The sequence below is a fragment of the Phalangium opilio genome, unplaced genomic scaffold, assembly GCF_054372755.1.
Source record: "Phalangium opilio isolate 3A_F unplaced genomic scaffold, DU_Popi_V2 ptg000017l_1, whole genome shotgun sequence".
Classification (NCBI taxonomy): Eukaryota; Metazoa; Arthropoda; class Arachnida; order Opiliones; family Phalangiidae; genus Phalangium; species Phalangium opilio.
Window position 1 is genome coordinate 8002423 of NW_028324151.1, and position 19983 is coordinate 8022405.

The window sequence follows — 19983 nt, forward strand, 5'->3', positions numbered from 1 at the left end:
TCCACCCACAAATTCTGTATATAGCTACTTCTAGAGATCGAATTTGTGGGTGGAGTCAAAATATAAGCAGACGAAGTTTCTCAATAAAGTATGCGAGGATGGTACTAGAGGCTAAAGCTATGATCCGACGTTCTTATCCCATAAATCCGTTTTTGATATTATCAAATATTCACAGCGGTATTTAGTAAATTCCATGTAACTTATATACGTTAATTAAATTACCGACTCATAGTAGTTAACTCAACTGCTTAGTGTTCAAAATCAAATTTAACATTAAGAAATATAAAATACACGAAAAATAAAGTTCCCATGAAGGCTGTTAAGTGCGATCAAAACTCTAAGAGATTCGTGCAAGTTTTAAAAGGGCTCATTCTTTCGTCTTAATAAAAAATGTACTTCATTAGTTAGACGGAAGCCCTATATACGTTTCAGAGATATCACCTCCCATTTCGTGATTCCAGAATAAATCAAGAAAAAAGGATTTGTTCGTTAACCATAGGCGACAAGTTATTAATGTCAAACACCCCTTTTTTTGAATAATTAATATTTTCAAAGGAAATTGACTCTACACGTCTTTAAACGTTTGCAAACCTACTGTTTATAGTTTGACAGTGATGAATTGCTATTTTAAAAATTAAAGAGGTGGTATATTATTGTTATTTCATTATTGGTTATAGACTGTGCTAATTACTGGGCGCTATTAGATTGTAAATAACATAACAATTATAAGTAATGCACACTTGTTTTTATCAGGTTAAAAACAAGCCAACAAAAGTAATACATATTTGTGAAATACATTTACTCACTGACTGATCATTGTATCTCCAAGAAGCGATATCTAGTTTACTAGGGAGAAGATATAAGATGCCTAAGTATTCGCTCGCCATAGTCCCAGTCCCACTTACAAAATAAAAGGGGGACGTAAAAGGAGGCCGGGCTATTTCGCCTCTCCTCAGTCGGAAAATACGGAATTTGCGTCATTCGCTTCGCGATGACGTGAGTTTTCAAGAACCAATGAGATGCTGGTTGTAATTTAGAGGCGGGGATTAACTCTGGACCTACGTTTGGACTGGAGATAAAGCTGGAAATGTGGCGAATTTATATCTTCTCCCTAGTAAACTTGATATCGCTTCTTGGTATCTCCTAAACTCATTGCCCTATAATGCCACCATAGGTTTTACTGGGAAATTATCTTAAGGACTATACTAAAATACTATTTAATTCGCGGCCATCTTCGAAGATGGCGGCCACAGATAAGTTACTTAATATTCCTGACATTTCTTTACACGGTGGTTTGAACATGAAATGCATGGACTATATTTTGAAATGTATTGTATTTGCTTAAATTATGTTAGAGATAAGTTACATTGGTCGTAATTTCAGACCTAAATTACAGTTCTTAGGCTGGTAATTGCAATCGTAAGTTACCGTGCACGGTAATTTACCTCATATTTAAAAAAATGAAACGCTAATCACTGATTTTTCCTTTTAATATAAATGTTGGTTTATTTACCTCTGACATCGGAGCATAATATGTGATCTTCTCTTTCAGCAATTTGGGACGCCATTCCCATTAACATCTCTTCGACTCCGTATTCCGGCAACACTTCCTGCGAATCCCACCACGTGGAACACAATCTCATAGCTGGGAAATCACGTGATGTTTTTCGAAAGTTGCATTGACCGTCTCTATAAGGTGTTAAAAGAAATGGGTGAGTTTAATTTTTATATTTTTTAACACAATGGTGACCTAAATGGTTAACCTCTTAAAAGATTTAACGCGTACTGGTCATTTCTTTATTCTTTTAAATACGCAGTAAGAGTCCATAATGAATAGCCACTATAACTAAAGACAGAGACCGTGTTTTTCAGTTGATATTTTATAACCATAGATATTGCTTCATCTTGGGGTATTTTTACGATGGTGGATTTAAGCCTTTGAAACGTGTATGTTATCTGAGTGTCGTGGTACGTTTATAAAAGGGGGGCATTGGCTATACCTCGTGTTGAATCGAAATATCCCATTTATGTCGTATCAAAAACACCCCATTCACTATTTAATTAGTCATTATGCTTGTCACGTAAAAACTTTTGATAATTCCTTTTTTATTATTTTTAATTTTGCTTCGTCGTGTATAGCACCAATTTAATTTAAGTACTTAGGAGTGTGAGGGGGATATGGCTTATGCAGGGACAGATTTGAGTGGTCAGATTATGTGTTAACACGAACGGGGGGGGGTAAGAGTGTAAATGGGAAGCCTTGTTTCGCACCAAGTTTTTAATATGACCCTTAACTGCATTACGTAAACAAAACACGTCCGAGTTCCTAACAATTTAAAAACAATTTTCCAAAAACTCTTTCTTAAAGATCTTTTAAAAAATATTTAATTCACACTTCTTTAGATTCTATTAGATGTAATCAGAAGGGGATAATGGAAGAAGGATGACACTCTGTATCCTCGTAATACATTAGTTATGCAACATATGATTCTTCCCAAGCTATAGAGATCATTTTTTGTTTGCTCTCCTGCTCATCAAACTTATTTCAGATGGGCATCGCACCGTGGAAGGGTGAATTCTATAACTGTTTGGTACTAAATCCCCAGCAATCAACTCACAAATCTTGATTGTCTTGACGTGGGACAAAAACGCACAAGCGCATGCGCCTTGGCAAATAGTTAAGCGCTAATAGAGTAATGATGAAGGAACTATGTGATTCGGTTTAGTAACCTTGCTGCAAATGTTGGGAAGATTCATGTTACAATTACTAACTTCGCTTTGTGGTTGATACACTTCTCTCGAAGAGAAGTGTTATAAACTTCTGATGTAATGTAGAATATTCTTTTTAACTTGGAATCAAGTAGTGATTATAATTATAAACCGCGTATAATTTTTGGGTGTTTTGCAGTTAAACGTTTCGTGGTATAAACGTGGTGTTGTTAATCGAATTAGCGAACAACTTGTAAATTTATATTTGAATTTAACCCGTTCACTGACCCATCATAAATAATTCTTGTCTTCAAAGATGAAGTTTCTGTTTTTTCATTTTCTATAAAGAATATGTCAAATTTTGCTTCTAGGGATTTTAAAGTTAATTATTGTGATTTTGAAATTGGAATTTTTGAAAACACGCCAGTGAATAATTGAATTCTACAGAATATATATATTTACTTCCTTTTTTTGAAAATCCTAGTTGCAATTCGAACGTTTTCACCACAGAAAATCCCGATTGGCTCGCGCTCGCAAAGTACTTGGTCACGATATTAAATAGTTTAAAAGGATTTTTTCTTGCCTCTGGGAGCTTCCGAAATATTACCGAAACTTTATCGATGTCGTAAAAAAGTGCCTGTTTATTTTCTGAATTAACTTTTTAAGTAAAGAAGTAAGAATGTTTAGGAAAATCGTTACACGATGAAATTTTAAGGGCAAGTGTAAAATATCCGACTTCAATAACGTTTTATCACCACCAATCATGGAACCGTTAATTTAATTAATTTCCAAGAAGCTGTCAATTAAAACCTCTCAGGAAGTTTACGGTCTGTCAAAAATTAGAGGGTGTGTTCATTGGGTCAAACTGATTGGAAAGTGCCAAAGAACATGCACGGATGGTGCCAACAACATTTAGTTAGGAAGGTATGGGCTCCCAAACATTGATTGGAACCCTAAAACAAGGAAATAGTCATACTTGGGGAGTAGGAAATATCAGCCTGCTTAGCTTGTTTTAGAGTGTAAGACAATTTCAATAGCTTTCATTTCAATCTAAGAGAATTATTGAACCATTATCTGGCAGAAATGTATTTACTTACTTTTGGAGTAAGACATATCAGCGTGATCTGCTTGTTTTGGAGAAATAGACAATATCAATAGCTTTCAATCTAAAAGAACTTACTATTAAATGGGTAGAAGTGTGCAAACATTTGTAAATTAATGCTTATTCAAAGTGTCACTTCTACCCATTTAATAGTACTGTACACTTCTGCTAGATAAAGCTGGTTCATTAACATTCTTAGATTGAAAGCTATTAAAATTGTCTAATACTTCTAAACAAGATGGTATGGCTGATATGTCTTAAACACATATGGGACTACCTTGTTTTTGGGGCCAACTTGCGTTACTAGATGTTGTATACGTCATGCATGTTCTTTGACACTTTAAACTCAAGAACGCATCTTTTAATTTAAGGCAGACGTAACAGAAACACCCTGTATATGACTGTTTTGTCACAACCAAAAGGGTAGTCGGTTAGTGTTTAAAATTAAATGGAAAAGAAAAATATTTAAAATCTCAGACTTTGAAAGAGAAAGTGACTGACATTACTTGTCTAGTCGCTTAAATTAAAAATAAATATTGTGGGAAATAGGTCCCTGACTTAAACGTCTTATATATGCAAATATAGTGAGAAAATATTTTTAAAATATTGAAATTGCAACCTAATTTGCATATCTTTAGAATACCTGGGAAATTGGTCGATAAATTGCTTTACAAATTTTGCCACTATGACTACATTCTCTGCTCGGGAGTAGGTGATGTAACAAAAATGTCATATTTAAATTTTAAAGAAAAAAACACCGAAAATTTAAAATTTTGGGAATTATGAAAGGAAAATATGAATGAATTTGAATTTGAATTGATTTTAATTTTGATATGAATATTTAAGTGATAACTAATTACGTTATCTAGCAGAAGAGGTGCAGGTCACTCTTCATTAATTTAGTCCAATTAATCAGGTTGTGTAATTTTAATCACTAAATTTATCGGTTAAAATATTGATTGGTGATTTTGCGTGACTTTAGTTTATTTTGATTGTACTAATCAATCCAATTAAAGTGGATGAACTTAATTAAGTGAGGGATGTGTCCATTCCCTCGCCCGTAAGTGACTAAAGTCTTGTAACCAGAGTTGACGAGTTGAATTTTAATGGGAAAATAGAACAAGCGCTTTAGCAGAAACGTTTAATTTAAATAATATATTTTTTTCGTAAGAGGTTTTTTATTTATTCTTTTTTATTTATTGAAAGTGTGGGAATAGTAATTTCACCTTTAGAGGGTAATTCACCAAATTGTCTTGTAAAGTGGTATTTTATCTAAAGGAACCTAGCATAGTAGCATTCCAAAAAGCTGTTAAGATCGTGTTTCCTAAATTCCTATACCTACATTTCTGATTTCAAAGTATATAAAATTTTTACATCATCTTTTATTGGATTTCCAATTTCCTTATCTGTATCTTATAACTTAGGGAAATGGGTTCGCGAACTGATTGCTTCACATACTCGGGTCAGCCGTTTATTGAGGGTGAAATACTTTTTAAAAAACATTTGGGGTGATTGAGAATTATTGCTCAAGTTCAGGACGTTGCTTCACTTTAAATTTTCTTAATCTCCCACAGTTAAGTTTTAAAGCGAAGATTTTATTCCGTAGTCATCCGTGAATTTTATTAGTGCCAAATTTTTAGGGTTATCTGCTTTAATGTGTGATTCTAAGAGGGTCAGAGCATTTTTCGTAAAACTCTACTCCATTTTTGTACGCCTTAATATGACCACAGACCACTATAATAATCTGCTACGTTAATTAAGAAGCTAGGCCTAATTAGTCGATTATTTTAAAAGTAAAGTACTTTTATATTAATATTAGCAGGAAGGAAGAGATTTAATTTTAGAAGTAGGAATGGAGAACAGAGTAATGTGGGCGCGCGTCAAAGTCCCGGAGCCCCTTCCACGGGTCGGGGGGTATGAAAGAAGAGGCGGGCCATAGCGACAGAGGTAAAACGGAATTACGTATTTTTCTCCGTCAACGTCAACAACGTCATCAAAACGTAGTTTAACCGAGCCAATAAGATAATTTAAACTTTTCGTTACGTGTTGGAGGGAGGGGCTCTATACTGGGCTATGTATGAGTCGGACTGAAGTAAATATTAACCGTTCTCCATTCCTACTTCTAAAATTAAATCTATCCCTGATATTAGTAAATTTTTGATAAAGTTTTTTTCACTCACCGTCTATAAATTCCAGGCGGTATTTGCGTGTGTCCAAAACGAAACGCGGCAGATTGAAACACGTGACTAATACCAGGGTGACTGTCAGCCTTGTAACCTGAATTTTAAAACAAAACGAAAAATATATATAATAAATTTGTCACTTTTATCCGAAAAATCCTGAAAAATCGTTATTTTTCACCCTAAATTCTCCCAGTTTTTGTGTCTGTATATACAGAGTGGAACAGATCGAACCGACACTTATTTTGTTTGGACTGCTGACGGAGTAAATCGTTACGCTAAATTGTAGATCTATGAAACTATTGGTGTCAATTTAGAAATAAGCGAGACTATTTAGTAGTTAAAAATTATGGTCTAATTGAATAATGGGTAATTAAGGATAATATTAAATTAACGTATCTGTTATTATACCCATTTCAAGTTAGATAACTACTGTTGAAATCGACGGAATGTAAAATTGCTTATTTTACATAGGTCTGCTATTTGCTATCGTTCTATTGAATCGAAATCCCACATTGGACCGCCTTCCTATTCGGAAAAATATTTCAAATATGGATTTCGGTCCAATGGGACTCGGTTCTGCTAGACGTAAGGTAGAAAAACCGCACATTTTGGCTATTTTCGATCCAATTGGATGGAAGCATAATTTCCGAAAACTCATTTTTTTGTTGCCTGTTCGGTCCAATTCAGGCTTCTGATTAGGCAAGGTTTAGGTTAGGTTGGGTTAGATTCTGTCCAATGGGAATCGATTTAATGGGATTGGATCCACTGGGATGCGATTCAATTGGATTGGATCCACTGGGATTCGATTCAATGGGACCAAGAAGTTATATCAGTATCTCAGAGAGAAGGTATAAGATGCCTTTGTATTCGCGCGCCATAGTCCCAGTCCCCCCTTTCAAAATACAAGGGGGGACGGAAAAGGAGGCGCAGGGCTATTTCGCCTCTCCTCAGTCGGAAAATACGTAATTTTTGTCGTCGCGCTGACGTGAGTTTTCAAGAACCAATGAGATGCTGGTTGTAATTTAGAGACGGAGATTGACTCCGGACCTACGTTTGGACTGGAGATAAAGCTGGAAATCTGGCGAATTTATACCTTCTCTCTGAGATACTAGATATAACTTCTTGATGGGACGGAAAGCAAGAAAACCTCACATTTTGGCTGCATTCGATCCAATGGGCTGAAGCCTGCAATTTAGCATACCTATTTCTTTCGTCGGCAGTCTCGCTATTTTCAAACATAGAAATAAGTGTTTGGGTCTGATCTCTTCCTCACTGTATCATTTGACACTACGAATAAATCAAATATACCCTTGTCTAACGCTATACGCCAACTTTCTTGCTAGCCAAGTCACTAGATTAGTTAATAAAGATAAGAATTCTCGTAACCCAGAGCTGCCAAAACATACTCTATATTAGTTGCATTTAAACCACTCTTTAAAAACTTAAAAATCCCTTTGGCATTTTTTTTCTTCTTTTCGTGTTTACACCCCAAAGGCACTCTTATACTTTAGTATTAGCGGAGTTTATATCTTCGAAAAAACGCGATAATCTCGTCTCGATTTTTCATTTTTTTCTTTTTTCTTCTTTTAAATTTATTTAAGTTTTTCCCTCAAAATATTTTTTCTTGTACATTTTATAAATTTTGGGCGTTAGATGTTTTAATTCGATTAAACTCAAGTGGCGCGTGCGCTACAAGTCTTGTTGAACATGTAACTTGATACCTTACATTTTTTTTACTAGCCTTCGATCAGACTACAATAACTGACTTTGGGATCGTGTTTTTAAGATGATTATCGCCTTAACCCTTGTTATAAACTCTGCCATTATAGATTTAAAACCGATTTCAAATAAAAAGGTACTTAGCTATAATTTAGGTTTTTTTATTTGCAAAAGCACGATGTTTTTAATTTCTTAATTTATATTTAAGTTCAGGTTTTAATGATGAATTTAGTGATTTAGTTAAATCAAGAAGCGATATCTACTAGGGAGAAGGTATAAATTCGCCACATTTCTAGCTTTATCTGCAGTCCAAACGTAGGTCCGGAGTTAATCCCCGCCTCTAAATTACAATGAGCATCTCATTGGTTCTTGAAAACTCACGTCAGCTCGACGCGAATGACGAAAATTACGTATTTTCCGACTGAGGAGAGGCAGCGCAATAGCCCGGCCTCCTTTTACGTCCCCCCTTGTATTTTGAAAGGGGGACTGGGACTATGGCGTGCGAATACTTAGGCATCTTACCTTCTCCTTAATAAACTAGATATCACTTCTTGCTTAAATATAGTGTATAGCCAGAAACACACAATTCAGATGAATTTAAATATAAATATTTTTAATTGAAGTGTTATGCCTTTTAATTATATTCCAATCAGATTGTTTCTCTAATTATGATACCTAATGGGAAAGAAAATAACCCTGGTCCATTTTTAATATCACAATCGATTTATTGGGTGAACCTAATTTTTAAATTATTTATAAAATTTATATCTTGGTGCCTTATTTTTAAACTATTTATAAAATTTATATCTTGGTGATGTACGAACCGATTTTAATGAATCTTTATCTAGTTATATTTAGAACAATGACAAATGGGCCTAAAATGTAAGGGAAAATCGTAAAAAAAAAGGTCAGGGAAAACCTGGTAAAATCAGGGAAGTTAAATATGAAAATTTTGTGGCAACCCTGTTTTTCAAATTAAAAAAATGCTAGCTTTGAAAATAAAATGTAATTAAAAAATGACACCAACCTGTATACGTATCTATTGGTTCTTGAAGCAAAGTTGGTAGATATTCGTACATAATTATATTCTGAAAATAAACATAAAAGAAAATAACGGAAATTAAAACAATGGTACATGTATTTCACCCCCAAAATATGCTTAATTCCAACACCCAAGGTTGTATAGTCCGAATAAATTTGCATAGAAATATATAAAGAATTGTTTTAAGGAAAGCCAGTTGTAATAAACTAGATATGGTTTACGCCGAAAGCATTTAGCGCCAAAGGATATTCTAAATTCTCCTCCCCATTTATTTTATAATTTATTCATCGACCTTAACCTCATTAATGGGCGCGAACAACAATGAGATTAGGAACGAGAAAGAGTTCAAAGACATTGCCCTAATAACCAATTACGCGTTTGTTATTAATAATCGCTTTAAAACCAGGGTGAAATTATCTTCAAGTATATATGCTTAATTTGCTCGTGAATTAGTCTTAAGGTTTCCTATATCGCGTCATAAGGGGTTGGACATTCGCGATATCAATAGACCTTCTGTACTTCTCATTTCGAACATTTATGAGAATTTTAGAGAGCCCAGCAAAAATTTAAATTTCTTATAGGAAAAACAGGGTTTTTTTCTGTAATTATAGGATTTCATAGGAAAATATTGGACTAAAATTCTCATACATTTTTGTTTTAAACTATGTAGAAAAATCTCAACAAAAAAAAATAATAAATAACAAATTGGATTTTAGTTTGAAAAAGAGGAGCTTAATTAAAATATAATATGTAAGCAATCCAGAGGGAATCCGCAATTTCGTTGTCTAGACAAAGTTATCTCGGTAAAAGAGCTAAATTTTGATGAATTTGATGCTAAACTATACGAAAACTTCGACTAAATCAAAAATATAGGATATTATAGGACGTTTCATGAAATTATAGGACAGGTTCAAAAACATTGGATTTCATAGGAGTTCACGGTGCTTCTGAACTGTCGGAATTTACGCAAATATTATAATGTTCATCTTTAATTGAGGTGTTGCTTTTAACTGTGAAATTTTAGAATTAGCTTAAAGGTTTTCTTGTACTTTTGACAGTAGATATCGAAACTGATATCTAAACTTACCCTACTGATCATATAGAAAACTAAGAGAAATTTGTTATCTGTTATAAAGCTTTCTGAAAGACTATCTGGAAGAAATAAATTTCACTGATTTACATTTGATAATTATTTTTCCTGTAATCTAAAATGGTGCTTTTTATTTCAATTGTGCAGGCATCTGACATGATCCAAGTTAACGAATCAAAGAAAACAATCATAATCTAATTTAATTTAATTTAATTATTTAGAACTACAGATCATTAAATCTTATCAGCTAGTGGGCGACGGTCCTAAAGGTTACATTCTGACGCGTATCGAAAATAGGAAGTACACTACCTCTCTGTATACCTTGCAAATTAGTTTACTTGTTAAAATCGAACTCCACCCTAAATTCGTTTCAGATAGAACATTCAGTTCATGGTGTTTAATAGTAGGTAATCAGGGTTTTTAATGGGAAATTAAATAGAATTTCAAATAAATGTTATAGCCTTTCTTTCAGTGTAGTTTCATTATGAAAAAGTAATGTTTTTCATTCAGTTTTGTTTCTGTTACCGGTACGGAAGGTTTATTAATATATGGGGTTTAGTTTTGTCGTCATAATTTGGGCTGGGGGAAGCGTATTCCGTCCGTGGTGTTTCCCGATAGTTTTGGGTGTGAACTGGTTGAGCCATGGGTATCGTGGCCTCGTTGCCCTTGAATTTATAATTATTTAACTTCAGGGCGTTTTGTTTGCCTCACAGGAAAATTTATTTACCGGTATTTATATTGGGTATATGTATTAATTTACGGATTTTGTTTTGTTATTTAGTTAGAAATGTGAATCATTTTTATTCCGCGTAGGTGTCTTGAAATTGAAATAGGTTATTTTAAAATTATATTTTACGAGATGCCCTGATGCGCGCGCAGAAATGCGGGCGGGAATTTCTTTTCACATAACTGCGCTTATTTCACCCCCCCCCCCCACGCTACATATTTTATATTGGGGAATCAAAACATTAAGGGAATATCTCCGAATAATTTTAAAAATCAAAATACATTCACAAGGTTCGTAAAGAACCTGGATAACTTAATAGTTAAATAATATGCTTCGAGCAAAGCTAAATATGAGGCCAGTTGTGATGAAGTGGACTCTGGTAAACACCTTGAAATGGTCAGGGGTATTGGCAAAATTTGGTCAGGGATAAGCTGGAATTTTCAATATAAAACTTTTGTCAGCTTAAGCGATAAACTATAAGCTATACCTCCGACCAATCGCTTCAGCTATACAAGTGACGCGACATTTCGCCTTAAACTTTGCTCGATATCGAGAAAACTAAGCTCGAAAATGATTTATTTGTGTAAATCGTTCATGTTATGTTTTTCTCTAAAGGTTGTTTCGTGATTGGTCGTAGGTGCAGTTTTAAATTCATCAATGAATTCTGAATCAATTTTTATTAGCCCATATCTCCGTAACTAAATGTTGTAGACCCCATACACCGAGCACTCAGTTTGACCCTAAGAAGAACCCATCTAATTATTAGATGGCAGAATTATCAGAAACACCCTGTATTTTGTTATAATGGGAGATTACACCATATATCCATTGCGCTTAGCTGGCTATTATATGAGCCCTGTTTGTTATTTCTTAACAATTTAGCGCTCGAATGATTTCAAATATCCTTTTTTTATATTCAAGTTTATTGTTAAATCAGCGAAGTTTTTATGCAATATGAATTTCATAGTTTTGAAGGAAGAAACCCGATCCCACGCCTTCTTATACCTTGTTAAGAATTTATTTGTTAAAACGACACATGGCGCCAAATTTTTTTTTATATAAAGAGGAAAGGACCTAGACCTCTTTCCAATTCGATTTCTCTGTAGATTGTTAATAAAATTCGAGACACGCGTTCCAATAGATTGACCCATAAACGGCACGCATCCGCCACTACCACTCAGATTAACCGTAAAAAAACGTTTTAACACTTGTCTAAACCAATTTTTTTTCTTTTCGAGTCTGATTTGTCACTCAAAATTTTAAATTATACCGATTATGTTCTTGTGTCAGCGGTTAAAAAAAACACGCGTTTTTAACCCTTTTACGAGATGTAATTGTTTACGTATTTTTCAAGTGTTTGGGTTTGAAAAAGGTAACGTTATGGAATTCCGCTAAACAACTTTGTATGAAAATTTAAACTTTTGATTTGATTCTTTTCCTCTTTTATTGAATTCAAGCAATTAAGTTTAAACGTTACTTTTCAAAGTTTTTAAATACGAAACTGCAGCCCTATTATGGAAGTAAAATTAGAAATAAGAAAAACATTTCTAATTTTAATTACCAAAGTTATCTAATTATATAATGAATAATTGTAAATAATACAAAATTAATACTAAGGGGGCAACGAGAGTCATGGAACTTAGACCAAGTTTTGCAGTTCAATATAGCAATAGTGTTGCGATTTACAGACAGTATAAGAGTTCATCTAATCTCTTTCTCGCAATAGATAAGCGTATGGATAATATAGATAAGTTGGATTATAGGTCTAAATTGTATTTTAGAGGTAAATTAGTTGGGAATAGAGTTAGCTTATAGAGGGGTTTTTGAAATTACAAATAAATTCATTAGCGGCTCAATTAAGAGTCAAATTTGCCTAAAAGGAGTCTAACCAATAATAGAGAAGTTGGACATTAGGTCTAAAGTGTTATTTAGATGTAAATTAGTTGGGAATAGAGCTAGCTTATGACATTATAAATAACTTCATTAGCGGCTCAATTAAGAATCAAATTTGCCTAAAAGGAGTCTAACCAATAATAGGTACGTTGGATATTAGGTCTAAAATGTTATTTAGATGTAAATTAGTTGGGAATAGAGCTAGCTTATAAAGGTGTTTTTATGAAATTACAAATAACTTCATTAGCGGTTCAACAGTCAAATTTTACCTATAACTAGTTATTATCTCCATATATTTTGGTGTAGTTTTGAAAATACGCTGATTTAATTAACTTATATGAGAAAAATAAATCTATAACTAAATAACTCGCGTAGGAAAATACCATGCAGCTCTCAGGCTTTTGAACCGACGACAATAAAGTAAACAATGGTGTACTATACCGTAATTCAATCCCATTTTCTTAAAGTAATTTATAAACTGGAATAAATAAACTTTCAAATGATATAATTAAAGTGGTATTCTTTACCACGAATTATCTCGTTTCCTCGATCGGGTTAACCAAAATCCCACCGCGTGCAAATTGGAATTTTTCTCTTCAAAGTTCAATCTCGTAATAAGTTTCTGGTCAACCCAATTACACTCGTAATGTTCGCTTACCGAAGCTAATACGCCTAATGCCAGACGGGCTTTTTCTTTCAGTGTAGTTTATTCTAAGTCTCCCCCCTTTAATTGCATTGTTTTAGAAAGTTTTAACGAGGGAAAGTTAGTATTAGGTCCGTAGCCTAGTGACACAGAAAGTCACTTGAGCCTGCGTTTAAAGGGTCATTATTCCGCTCTGTCTACTTCGGCGACGAAGTCCTGCTTGATTGCGATGAAAACCTTTTTTCTTGTTTTTTTTTTAAAATCCTTTCTTTTTTTCAAAGGAGAAAATGTTTAAAGGACAAGCCTAACGACGTATTTGGTTGCTATTAGGCTTAGGACTTGAAATAGTTTTCATTGAGAGCTTGAAAATGAGACAAGTTACTCTAAACACAGTCGATAAACAAAGTTTCCAATGGTCAAAAAGTCCTAGAACACTTTTGACTGAAAATTGACATTCCCAAATTATTCTAGCTCTATAAATAATATTCTAATCGCTCAGGTTGATTTTACTAGCTGAAATATTTCGTTATTGAAAAACGTTTAAATTTGGGCGAGACTTGTTCTTTAAGGCTTTTCAAATGGTGTATGGTATGGACTAGAAATTGTCTTTTTAAATAATTTTGCCCGCCCTCCCTCATTGAATTCATTGTATTTGTACAGTTTGTGTTGTGTGTGTATGACCTTTCCCGAGGTTCTTCTATCTTTTCTGAAAAGATGTTATAATCTCTGTATTGCTTAACGACCTTTAAGGACGTATATTACGTATTTTTACGCTGAGTTATATACAGGTTGGGTAAAAAGGGTGAGGGAATAATGTTTATTTGTTTGGTATAGCCTGTGAGATTAGCTAGGATGACGGTAGAGCCATTGAGTTGTATTGACAGTAAGAAATGCATTTTTTGTAAGATAGTAATTGAGTATAGTTGTGAAGATGTCTATTCCAACAATTAGTTCATGATATTACGTCATTGGTGTCACTGTCGTCCTAGCATTTTTCACAGCCTATATTAATATAAATCTAGTTTAGATACAGGATTGAAACTTTTGCAATAAACGTTTTCTTTGACGAAAGAGCGAAATCTTTGAGTAAATTTCTATAATTTTGAGCAAATTGCGATAATTTTGAGCAAATTGCGATAATTTTGAGTAAATTTCTATAATTTTGAGCAAATTCCGATAATTCTGAGTAAATTGCGGTAATTCTGACCTAATCGCGATAATTCTGACCTAATCGCGATAATTCTGACCTAATCGCGATAATTCTGACCTAATCGCGATAATTCTGACCTAATCGCGATTACTTTGAGCAAATCGCGATTACTTTGAGCAAATCGCGATAATTCTGAGCGAATCGCGATTACTTTGAGCAAATCGCGATAATTCTGAGCGAATCGTGATTACTTTGAGCAAATCGCGATAATTCTGAGCGAATCGCGATTACTTTGAGCAAATCGCGATAATTCTGAGCAAATCGCAAAATTTCGGAGCAATTCACAAAGAAAATTTCTATGTACGATATTGGAATTATCCCCGAATAATTTTTTTAAATTACTCTCTTCCTGCAATCAGCTGTTCTTTTTATAGTTTTTTAATCATTTCCTCATTCTTTTCATTTGTAAAGTTTATTGGCGTGAAGAGGTTTTAATGTCGTTAATTCGCGTGACTTGTAAATCGAATGTAAAAGGTAGTTTCTTTTCGTTTACCTGCATTGTTGCGATGACCCATCTCCTGGCACGATGAAAAATGTCTTCATCCGTCCAATCAGGATGTTGAGCTTGTATGCGTTCGGCCAAGATATTGTGCCAACGGAAAAGCAAAATCCCGAAGGATAGCAACGCTGGGTTTTGGTTGCTTCGGGGGTCACCCAATACTGTAATTAATGGTCAAAGGTTAAATAATCAATGTGGTACCATCCAATGAATCAGTGCTTAATTAGTGCATAGTTTTGAACCTCGCTTTGGAAATGTCGGAAAATTTGCAACGTTTAATCAATAACCGATTAAGACTACTACTACTTAGTTGATTGACTTGAAATACATTTGCATATTGCGCTTAATTGAGGCCTAACTTTATGATAACGAGTATAAGAATTTGAATTGAACGTTCAGGATGTACAAGTAGAAACTTGCACTTTACAAGACTTCAATCTTTGGGTTATTAATTTCTTTCCCTAATAAATCTCTTATAATTAAAGCGATTTTCATAATACTTGGAGCAGGTACTCAATGGAGTACGCTCTTTCTGATGTTACTTCTTATATACTCTATCTACTCTAGATACGAATTTATGGGAATGTACATGTACAAAATTGCACTTCAGAAGTTAAATCTTTTGGTTAACCTTTTCTTTCGCTAATATCTCCTTTATCAACGCAACGAATTTCAAAAAACTTTGAGCGAGTACTCTAAGGAGTACGCTCTTTATGGTGGTACTTCCAAATATGCTCTATCTACTCTAGATACGAAGTTATGGGAATTTACATGTAGAAACTTGCGCGTCAGAAGTTAAATCTTTAGGTTAATATTTTCCTTCGCTAATATCTCCTTTATCAACGCAACGAATTTCAAAATACTTTGAGCGAGTACTCTATGGAGTACGCTCTTTATGGTGGTACTTCCAAATATCCTCTATCTACACTAGATAATAAGTTATGGTCAATAAAAGACATTTTAAAAAGTCCAAACATTGAACTACATCTATGCATAGCTACAAACAAATGTTTATAGTAGGTTCAAAATGGACGCAAAACAATTTAAATAAACTTTTAGGAATAGAAACTTACGGAACATTCGCTCGGGACTGAGCATGCCCAAATATTTGGCAGGCGGAGAATTAATCAGTGGTACCCTTTCTCTATTTCTGGGCGGAAATTTCCCTTCAAATTCGGATTTAAAGGTACCATTCTGGTAACTTCTCATACTGCTCATCCAGACTTCACTTGTACTGTAGACGAAACTCCCGTCTATCCAACTAGTCATTAAATTCATCTGAAAAAAAGATTTATATCCGTTTTATTTTTTCAATTAAGGGTGTAATTCTTTATTGAATTACGTGTAAATATACAATTCCCAATTAACTTGACTCTAAGATATAATTAAACTAATATCCGTATTTACTTTGGTATCATTGCACAGTTGTTTGGTAGCTTAGTATACACGAGACCGTGAAATTTTAACAGAACGGTAGTCACGGATGGTGTTTAAAGACGTGATTTAACTGACCCTCGCCCATAAGCACGTTTTTTCTTATGTAACTTTTATTTATTACTTTAAATATTAGCTATAACCACAACAGTGCTAACACATGATTTTTATGTTAGTTTATGTTTAACATTTTTACTTCATAAATATTTAAAAAAAAAACTTATCTATTAAAATATTTGTGTTTTTAAAGGGTTTCTTAAAACACCAGACATGTTAAGCACTAAATCTCTTAAATCTTCCTTTAAGTATCCCTTAAACTACTTGAGGAATTAAATTTATTGAATCATGGAGGAAAGAGGTAAGATGGAGCGCTAATGTTGATGGGCGAGCTGCTGCAATTAAAGTTTCCCAGTGTACCTTGCGGACGCCCCTACCCTACGGTGGGAAATTGTTTAGTGCTGCCACGTAGCGCCATTGTATTTGTATCAGAACTAGCTTCGTTTATTAATAAATAGGGGGCATCCTCGACGTTTCCGTACCGAACGACAATACCGAAACGCCGGGGATGCTGGGAGGACTTCGTTGCCGTAGATGGGGGTATAAAGGCTACGTTCCAGGTATTTAGATTCGGCTCCATCCCTCTCTTCTTCAAGATTGAATTATAAATTATTCGCTCTGGCGTTTGGTTAGTAACTAATCAATCTCAAACCATTCGAGCTAGTTCGTTAATTTGTTGATTTACGTTGTAGTTGTAGTTGTTGTTGTTATTTCTTACCTGTTCTCTGGGACTGTTTGGCGACTGGCCTGTGGTGGGATCGTATATGGCGCGATGAAATGGCATGTACTTATCGCCTTTGCAGTTTTTATCGTACATTTCGTCGCATTTTTCTATGGCTATTTTATGGAACTCTATGGGACAACCCGTCTCGCTGGCCATTAGGATCTCCGAGGAAACCATCTGACCTGTGAATTCATTGAAAAATATATATGGTTTAGTTTAGTTGTAAGGTATAGTCTACTGTTAAGGGCTGTTTTCTCAGGTAGAATATCTTAAACTACGCTGGAATTTCCCGATAAACAGCGCCATCTAGGTTAAACAACCTCAAGTAACCCCTAAAAATATCACCATGCACTGTCCTTGATTAGATTAAGGAGACAATGGACACACAGTTTATTTTTGCTCATTTGTTTTCCAATCAAAATTAATTGAACTTTAAGCTATTTATATTATTATTGAAAGCTAATTAATTATAACCTAATAATTCAACATAGTAATGACACAGAAAAATATTTCCAACACATTTTTTTCCCCTATTGTTTCATTGTGTGAAAGGAAAAATTGTTGAATTTGTAATAAACTTTTAAAAGAGTTTTGGGATCATAGTTGGGGGATAGCAATTAACATTTTTTTCGAATTAACTTTCCATATTTCAGCGTTAAGAAAAAGTATAGAAGAAAAAAACAAGTTGGGAGACGAAAATAAACCTCTCCGAGTCGAGAACAAATTAAGAGGTTTTTCTTAAATAATTAAATAAATATAATTGATGTTATTTATTTTAGTTAGATCTTTTTAAGAAACTTAATTCCTAAAATAATTTTAAATATAGCTATTGTTTACGTTTGAATTCAAGCGTATGCCTCTTTAACAATTCTTGGAAATTTAGGGTATATAAGGCGATTGATTCACCATAAGTGATAAAAAACCCGCAATTCCGTAAACCGTTGGTGGAAGCCCTGACATTGTGAAGCTAGACGTTTCTCGTAACCCTAGCCGATCGCCGCATTATGCGATCGGCATGCTTTCCTAATCAATAGCCTGCTCTATCCGCGGACGCTGCGCTTCAGCTTGCGTCGTGATGCGCATGATCGAGTGGGCTATGTCTAATCCTAACGATAGGAGTAGAAGCCAAAAATTGCTTTCCGCGAACAACACGTTTGCTCCGATTTGTCAACTACAAACGCGGTGACAGACACACAGACAAGTACGTCCAGTGTAATACCTATCCGTGATTTCATCGTCACTCGGAGAGGTAAAATGAAGGCACGATAATGATACTTTTCCCTATACGTAATATGTCCAACCCCCTTAGGTTTTTAAAAATGACCCTTTGCCGTCGAATAAATTCCTGAAGCTATGGCATCGTATTATGCTCGACGCGATCTTCTTTCTCTTCTTCTTCTTATGCGTTACGAGCTGGAGGTATATCATTTCCTCAAACGTTTCTTAGTTCCGTTTTGACCTATTTTCTAGTTTGAACTCGCGCGTTGATCTTTGCCAGTTTGTTTTTAATAAAAGTAAGAAACCAGCGGTGAAAACTCAAGGTTGGCTTGGTTTGGATTTACCTTAGCTTCGCTTCAACGCGACCAATATTTTATTTTCACAACTTTCTCATCTTTCCCCTTCACGTCATGATCATTTTTAATCTAGTAGAGGATGTATACTAAAACACCCTGGAGTGGTTCTAAGGCAGTCTTATTTTTGTAAGAATGCGTAGTTGTTTTCTTCGCTAATTACGCTACCTTATTACTGTAACACTGCTAATGAGTTCCAAATTTAGGCTAAAATGTTTTGCGTGCACAATAATCTAAGTTATCAAGTCTTGACTGACTGATAATGGCCGGCTGTTTTTGAAAGGTTTGTCAGAAATTAAGGGGGATGTTCTTTGGGCCATTTAGAGAGTCAAGAATTTTCTATAACATTTTGCCCTAAGGGGCCACTGTTTTTGAGTTATGAAATTAAGTGTTTTAGGGGTGACCCCTTAATTAAATTAGCATTGTCTTTCAGTCTCTCGTGTTAATTTTAAGGGGCCATCCTTAAAACACTCCAAACATATCTTGACCAATGTCAAGAACATTTTCAACTCGAAATATTTAAAAGAACATCACCCTTAACGTCTGACAGATCTTTCATAAACACCCTGAATAATAATGTAAACCCTGGTGAAGAGTAAAGGCCTTTTCAGACGATACAAAGTTTTGACTGATTTAGATGAGTCAACTTGAGTTGAGTAAACTGAACAGAAGTTGGACAAGTTGAATCACCAAATTTAAAACTGTCAACTGACCCTTTTGACCCATCTAGTTGATTCAAGAGTTGTATCGTCTGAAAAGGCTTAAAGTATTTTGTTATTCTGCTGTAACGAAAACATTCGCTTGTTGAATTTCATAATATCATCTTGCAAAATTCCACGAACCTAATACTGACCAAAACGATACCGTTTCTTTCACTACCATTCACTTCGACGAAAAAAAGAACTAAAAAATTCAATGGAAAACTAGTCTAAGCGTATCGCTTAATTCACCTTTCAACTAAAACTGATCCTACAAAAAACCACTCCATGTCACTTTAGTATCAATCATCCTTGTTTTAATCCCACATAAACAACGGCTTTTTTTCAAGCGTCATTTCATCCTTTCCCCCTTATTTTGTGTCTTGCTGCGCCGTGAAACCTGTTTTATAATATGGCAGCAGAAGAAGCGGGAGAAAGAACAGAAATTAAAAAAAAAAAATCATTTATATCCCTTTCATTTCCGGGTTCCTACGCGCCAAAACATCTCTTTGGCTGGCTCCCTCGCCATGCTAACTAAAGTCCAGGAAGTTTATTTGGAGACTGGAAGATGGGACGCCATGGGATCATCTATACAGGGTGTTTCTCATACGGGGTGTACCTTAAATTAAAGGGTGTGATCTTAGGGTCAAGCTAAGTTGAAAGTTTCATAGAACATGATGAT

At 34.5% G+C, this 19983-nt stretch overlaps 1 protein-coding gene across 1 annotated transcript in view; it reads right to left on the reverse strand.

The window, feature by feature from the left end:
- Duox (dual oxidase) overlaps positions 1–19983 on the reverse strand; it is a 93037-nt gene that overhangs the window by 21263 nt on the left and 51791 nt on the right. The window contains exons 4-9 of the mRNA XM_089866818.1: positions 17027–17214; positions 15891–16095; positions 14812–14978; positions 8741–8801; positions 5992–6088; positions 1514–1689 (exon numbers count right to left, since the gene is read on the reverse strand). Coding sequence (XP_089722944.1) covers positions 1514–1689; positions 5992–6088; positions 8741–8801; positions 14812–14978; positions 15891–16095; positions 17027–17214 — 894 coding nt within the window. The remainder of the gene's footprint in view (positions 1–1513; positions 1690–5991; positions 6089–8740; positions 8802–14811; positions 14979–15890; positions 16096–17026; positions 17215–19983) is intronic.